This window comes from Limulus polyphemus, unplaced genomic scaffold, assembly GCF_000517525.1.
Source record: "Limulus polyphemus unplaced genomic scaffold, Limulus_polyphemus-2.1.2 Scaffold3842, whole genome shotgun sequence".
Taxonomy (NCBI): domain Eukaryota; kingdom Metazoa; phylum Arthropoda; class Merostomata; order Xiphosura; family Limulidae; genus Limulus; species Limulus polyphemus.
This window is the reverse complement of record NW_013669452.1, coordinates 77,423-84,612: the sequence shown is the minus strand read 5'-3', so window position 1 is coordinate 84,612 and position 7,190 is coordinate 77,423. Positions and strand designations below refer to the sequence as shown.

The 7,190-nt window shown below is 36.8% G+C and overlaps 1 protein-coding gene across 1 annotated transcript in view; it reads right to left on the bottom strand.

Moving 5' to 3' along the window:
- The window catches only part of LOC111088476, a 12,613-nt gene extending 5,934 nt beyond the window's left edge, over positions 1-6,679 (bottom strand). The window contains exon 1 of the mRNA XM_022398722.1: positions 6,575-6,679. Within this exon, the coding sequence (XP_022254430.1) occupies positions 6,575-6,665 (91 nt within the window). The 5' untranslated portion in view covers positions 6,666-6,679. The remainder of the gene's footprint in view (positions 1-6,574) is intronic.
- Between the last annotated feature and the right edge of the window lie 511 nt (positions 6,680-7,190).

Here is a 7,190-nt window from a genome sequence, read left to right as displayed (position 1 = left end):
TACAATTAACTAAACGGAAGACGTAACAATATGCATATATATATATATATATATGTGTGTGTGTGTGTGTGTGTGTGTGGGGAGTGGGGTGGGTGTCGATTATACGAATATTTAAATAAATGTTCTATTACGTCGTTAAAACAACTTATTTAAGTGTGTTATTATTAAGCGTGTAGAAAAAAAGCAATTGATTTATCTGCTTGCAGTTCTTGGCAAACTTTGAATTTCCTAGAAACAAGTTATCTCACCAGATCAGTGATGTTGTCGTAAAAAAATGAACAAAAAATCCTAATGAGAGTGGCTACAGTGAAGTCATTACTGTTACATTAATACATTAAAATATTAATATCGCCCACGATACGCCTACGAGTAGTCGATATCCGCTTTCTATTATTTAGTGAGCTTTTTATTATTCGTTCTCTGTTATCACTAAATAAAACAACTCATAAAATGTAAGTAAAGTTATTATTCAGACACGTCTATAAAGAGGCAATTAAGGGATTGTGAAGTTTTTGACAAGAGTGGGTATTTGCCCCCTTACGTTTCACAAAAAAATTGTACGTATTATGATGTAAGCTTAACATCGTAGTTAAACTAAATATTTTTAGTTCTTTTTATTAAAATGTGTATTTGTATTTGCGTTTAAGCACACATGACACATATTCTTTTAGTCTGTTGACTTACACCGTAAAAGCTGATCCCCTGCATACATGCCCCCCCCCCCCAGAAAATATTTCTGTGGGCGCTTATGAGTACACTTATAGCTGTTGAAATGTATTCAACATAATACCCAAAAAAAGATTTTACAAAAACGAATAGTTGTAAAATTTTTACTCATATATACGTTGAACGCCGAGGAAAGTTTTATGATCAGCTGGAACACAAAAGACCAAACATATAAATAGTACAATGCAGGTAGTTCAGTCGTTATTTTTTTATTCGTCACTCTTGTGTGGTATTTCAAAAGAAATACACGAATATTAGCGAGGGATAGTTAATTTTCTTGTTAGGATCTGGACTTTCTGGCAGAAGACACTGGAACATGAGTTTAAAAAGGTATAAACAGTTGAAAAGACGATTGTAGAATGTGTTTTGAACTTCGCGCAAAGCTACACGAGAGCTATCTGCATTAGCCGTCTCTACTTTAGTAATGAAAGAATAGAGGGAAGAGAGATAGTCACCATCACCCACCGCCAACTCTTGGGCTACTCTTTTACCAACGAATAGTGTGATTGATTGTTACATTATAACGCCCTTCCTGCTCAAAGGGAGAGCATGTTTGGTGGGACTGGAATTCGAACCCGCGACCCACAGATTGCAAATCGAGCGCCCTAACCACCTGGTCATGTATTATAGAGTGATTAAAGTGAAAATGACGAACAGAAAGATTTCATTAATTCACTGGAGGAAAAGGAAAAAGAAGTGGCAAAGTATTCCATCAAACGCAGCTATTGATTTTTTAGCATTATTACACTACCCATAGGGAAATGCTTCATGCTCATTTTCAAAATGTAAAATTGCCTTTGTTAGGATTGTTTTTAGCATAGGTTGTTGACAGTAACATGAAATGATTAATCACACCACCAAACACATATTTTCTTCTCCTATCTTAATTAACACAAAAGAAAGGAATGGGGAGTTTTTTTTATTTTATTAAATGTTAAAAATCCTCGAGCCTCTTGGGATTTCGCCCCCTGGACACTGCTGGGGGCCTCAGGCAGGCCTAAGATCCCAGTCTAAAATTGTTGCATCTCTCCTAGATAAGCTTTCATGATACATGGTTAATATTTTGTGAAATGGGAATTTAAAGAAATGATGATTATGTATTATACTTAGTGGGTGTAGAACAGAGGATAAGCAGAGTTGTATTGTGTTGAGGGAGAGTTTAAAGAGTGACAAGTAACTTTACGTGTTATACTGAGTGGGAGTTGAACAAAAGGATAAGCAGAGTTTTGTTGTGTTGAGGGAGAGTTTAAAGAGTGACAGATAGCGTTACGTGTTATACTGAGTGGGAGTTGAACACGGGATAAGTAGAGTTATGTTGTGTTGAGGGAGAGTTTAAAGAGTGACAGGTTGTGTTACGTGTTATACTGAGTGGGAAGTTGAACAAAAGGATAAGTAGAGTTTTGTTGTGTTCAGGGAGAGTTTAAAGAGTGACAGGTAGCGTTACGTGTTATACTGAGTGGGAGTTGAACGAAGGATAAATAGAGTTATGTTGTATTGAGGGAGAGTTTAAAGAGTGACAGGTTGTGTTACGTGTTATACTGAGTGGGAAGTTGAACAAAAGGATAAGTAGAGTTATGTTGTGTTGAGGGAGAGTTTAAAGAATGACAGGAATATCATGTGCTATATATTGAGTGAGAGTTGAACACGGGATAAGTAGAGTTATGTTGTGTTGAGGGAGAGTTTAAATAGTGACAGGCAGCGTTACGTGTTATACTGACTGGGAGTTAAACACAGGGTAAGTAGGGTTATGTTGTGTTGAGGGAGAGTTTAAAGAGAGACAGGTAGCGTTACGTGTTGTACTGAGTGGGTGTAGAACAGAGGATAAGAGGAGTTGTATAGTGTTTAGTGAGAGTTTAAAGAGTTTACAGGCAACGTTAAAGAGTGTTATACTGAGTGGGAGTTGAACATTTTTGACACATTCTTCATGAATTTAGTACTTTAATTTCAAACCGAATTTTTAATGACATCCTTTATTCTTATAAGTCCACTACTTTAAATCTAAAACATCTTTTTTTTTTTTTGCACTGCTTTATTGATGGTAGAACCTGATGTCACGCACACATAGTTTGGCGCCTTTTCTTCTCTCAGTGACAATTCAGGTTAATTTTCCATTTGTAATTATATAACGATATAAACAAACGATGTTTCAGTTCTTAACAGTTTATGGGACCGTTTTGAAATGTTAAATAATCATCAAATTTTAAATAATATTTTGAAATACAATTTGGCTGTAACTTTATAGGAACATCCACAGTATTAAATAATAGTATATTTTCGGACAGTAGTGTTAAAAGAACATCTATAAAAGTTATGGATAATAACACCAGTTATTTAGCGACAAAAATTATATGACTATAGTATTCAGTACATTTCAGTAAGAGATTATAAGATGTTCCCAAAATTTCTAATTTGAAAGCAATGCGCATTTCACTACAAAGACCTAAACATATTAGAAATGATTAATTATGTTTTCATATCTCGTAAGCCGTTGACACCCGAGGGAGCCCACTTACAGCACAGCAACAGGAAATAACATCGTAAATCGGATTGACTTCCTGTCTTGAAACAGTAAGTCTTGATTTCTGTATACTCAATTATCGCTCTAATCTTTTAACAGTAGACCTAATAAAGGAAGAACAGTGCAAACATTCGTTTGTTTTATAAGGAAAGATCACTGTAATAACTCCTAATTCTCCAGACTTCTCTACGCAGTTTATTCCGAATGTTGCCCTTTTGTTAGGTCTAGCGTGGATGTTTGCTAATAAATGTTCTATTTACTTCAGATAAATATACCTTCTAAGTTTCTTCTATTTTTCTATAAGGACGATCGTTTCATACGTCATCTTTATAAAGGAAATGAGTTAAACACGATAATCATCATCAGATATGGCACAGCTGAATGTAAGACCATGATACACCAGACACGTAACAACACATGCAATTTCATATTGCATTTGTCTAAGTATCGTTCTTGGTAGTTCCCGTCAAGTTTGCCCCCCAGTGGCACAGCGGTATGTCTGCGGACTTACACCGCTAGAATTCGGGTTTCGATACCCGTGGTGGGCAGAACACAGATAGCCCATTGTGTAGCTTTGTGCTTAATTACAAACAAACAAACCCTTCAAGTTTAAATTATATAGTTAGTTTTGTTTTTGAATTTTGCGCAAAGCTACACGAAAGCTATCTGCGCTAGCCGTCCCTAATTTAGCAGTGTAAGACTAGAGGGAAGGCAGCTAGTCATCACCATCCACCGCCAACTCTTGGGCTACTCTTTTACCAACGAAGAGTGTGATTTACCGTCACATTATAACGCCCCCACGACTGAAAGGGCGAGTATGTTTGGTGGGATGGGGATTCGAACCCGTGACCCACAGATTGCGAGTCGAGCACCTGGCCATGCCGGGCCATATAGTTAGTTGAAACCATATTTATTTTTTTCAACTCGAAACATAATGAGTGCGAGATTTATAACTGTTGGGCCTATCGTGACAGATTCGTTTCATATATGCTATTTTGTTTTCAAGATACTTATAAATATACATTAACTTTTAATACCGCGAACAGACAAAACTTAAAAAATAGATTCTTTAGACAATCGTAAACAAGTTGTTACGAATAAAAATGTTCGCAGTATGTGATTTAAGGTTTTACCAACTTATTCTTTTAAAACTAGAAATATGTTTCAGGAAGACTTTTACTGCAATGTAAAGTTTTACTAACTTGGAGTCTGAAAATTACACAACTGGTAGTAACGTATCGACAGATTAGAATTTAAGAGCATGGTATTTGACAGTATAGTATTTGGAAGTATGATATTTGATAGTATGGTACTTAGTAGACTATAATTAGGGAGTATGTTATCCAGTAGTCTAGAATTTGGGAATATATATATTAGATAATCTATTAAAATATCTATTTTTAAAAGTCAATTGTTCCTTTGAAAAACAACAACAAATTACACAACAACTTGGCAAGTTCACAAGAGCTGTGTTTCGTTCATATTTCTAGAACTTATCTGTTTGAAAATAATTAATAAGATGATTTTTATTTTCCGTAACAGGCCGAGTTTGTCGTTGTGGTTAATGGGCGTATGTTCCCTTGTCGCAAGTTCGCATTCTGCACTTTGAGTGACGTCCACTTCCGCTATATTTGATTGTCGTTGTGGTTAATGGGCGTATGTCCCCTTGTCGCAAGTTTGCATTCTGCACTTTGAGTGACGTCCACTTCCGCTATATTTGATTGTCGTTGTGGTTAATGGGCGTATGTCCCCTTGTCGCAAGTTCTCATTCTGCACTTTGAGTGACGTCCACTTCCGCTATATTTGATTGTCGTTGTGGTTAATGGGCGTATGTCCCCTTGTCGCAAATTCTCATTCTGCACTTTGAGTGATGTCAACTTCCGCTATATTTGATTGTAGTAGCTCAAGATTTAGCAGTGGATGCTATTGGCTGAATTCCCTCTAGTCTATCAGCTCAAAATTAGGGCCGACTAGCACAGAGAGCTCCGGTGTTGTTTTTGGGAAAATCAGAGACAAACAAACAAATATTTGGATAAAATAAAGAACAATAGATTAAACAATGTATTACGAAAATGCCCCCCAGTGGCCCAGCGGTATGTCCGTGGACTTACAACGCTAGAATCAGGCTTTTGATACCCGTGGTGGACAGAACACAGATAACCCTTTGTGTAGCTTTGTGCTTAACTACAAACAAACAATTATGAAAATATCAACATATTACACTAAATCTCACAAGCTACAGAGTTATTAATGATATTCCCAATGATATATGTCAGCGTGAACAAATCATGGTGTTTTTATACATTTTATCCAAGCCAATCCAATTCTACAAGACCAATAAAATATAATGTAAGACGTTCGGAACACTACATTTTTTTCTCCAGGGGTAGTCCGTTAATCTGCATATAATTCAATCATTTCTGTTTCCGTATTGTTAAGCGCATAGATACACGATGAGCTACCTATGCTGTAGTCCTTACAGGGATCCAACCTCGAATTTGAGCGTTACGAGCTTCCTAGTTTAACGCTAGACCACCGAAGGAGGGGCAGCGATCGTTTCTGTTCAGACTTTCTTACCTTTCTGAAGCTGTTCGGATAAAAACTCATTTATTTGAACCATAAGTGGAATATACTATAAAAGCCTTGTTAAAGATATTTTAGTTCTTGTAGCCGCATTTATCTATATATAAGCATTTGTATATTTTAGAATGATTTTGCGTATGTTCAAAAACAATGCTAAATTCATTAAATAAGGAAAACGCGCATTTCTGTTTTTTGCTGTTTAAAATCATTGCCATTTGGATATTATCAAAGCAACATTGCCCGGCATGGCCAGGTGGTTAGGGCGCTCGACTCCCAGTCTGCGGGTCGCGGGTTCGAATCCCCGTCACACCAAACATGCTCGCCCTTTCAGCCGCGGGGGCGTTATAATGTGACGGTCAATCCCATTATTCGTTGGTAAAAGAGTAGCCCAAGAGTTGGCGGTGGGTGGTGATGACTAGCTGCCTTCCCTTTAATCTTACACTGCTAAATTAGGGACGGCTAGCGCAGATAGCCCTCGTGTAGCTCTGCGCGAAATTCAAAAAACAAAACAAACATTATCAAAGCAAATCTCTTTTAAGACGTAATTTGCATTTACAACTTAAATTTCGTTTTGCTTGAGAAACAAGACTCTAGGGTGTAATGAATATTCATTGAAATATCTGGGTTATATGGAATCAATCGCTCGAAGACACTTATGACCGAAATCACTTCCAATAGCTTGAATTTAATAGTTTTGTAATGATTTGTGGATGAATTAAGAGAACAAGTGACTTTATGAAAAAATACCTGAACTTTGTTGAAATGTTCGAGGAGCAGAAGAAATCATGGTACAGCAAAATAAGGAGAGGCATAGTATACGGGCGAGCATGACGGTCATGGGTCTGTGCTAGATTTCTTGGTCTTCTCGGTCAGGTATTGGAAGTAGCGCACGCTTATTTATACCGAGGACCTTCTAATCCACCACTAGCTTGTTACGTTGTGCGAGATAACTAAGTAAATAGAAATTTAATTGAACTGCTGTCTAATCGAAAGTGTGGGCTTGAAATAAATCCCTTAGTATTCGAATGGTGGTATCTAATTGGTCAGAAGAGCTGAAGATAAGGGTTGTAAGTGATGTTATTGAATATTGTGATAGTTGAAACAGCAGGTTGCTCACGTTTCACATTAAGGAAGACAACTTATTGCGGTAGTATAAATCCTTGTATTAAATATCAATTGAGGGAATTTCACGTGCACTGATTCATTATGCGGAGTGATTTTTTTCACAACGACATCTTGGATTATATACAGAACTTCTGCGCATTTATAAAGACGGGTTACAGACTATTTCTGCTTATTTTACAGTTCTAATTGGAAGGTACTAATTGTTTCTTGATCAGCAATTTTGATTTAGATATAAAGA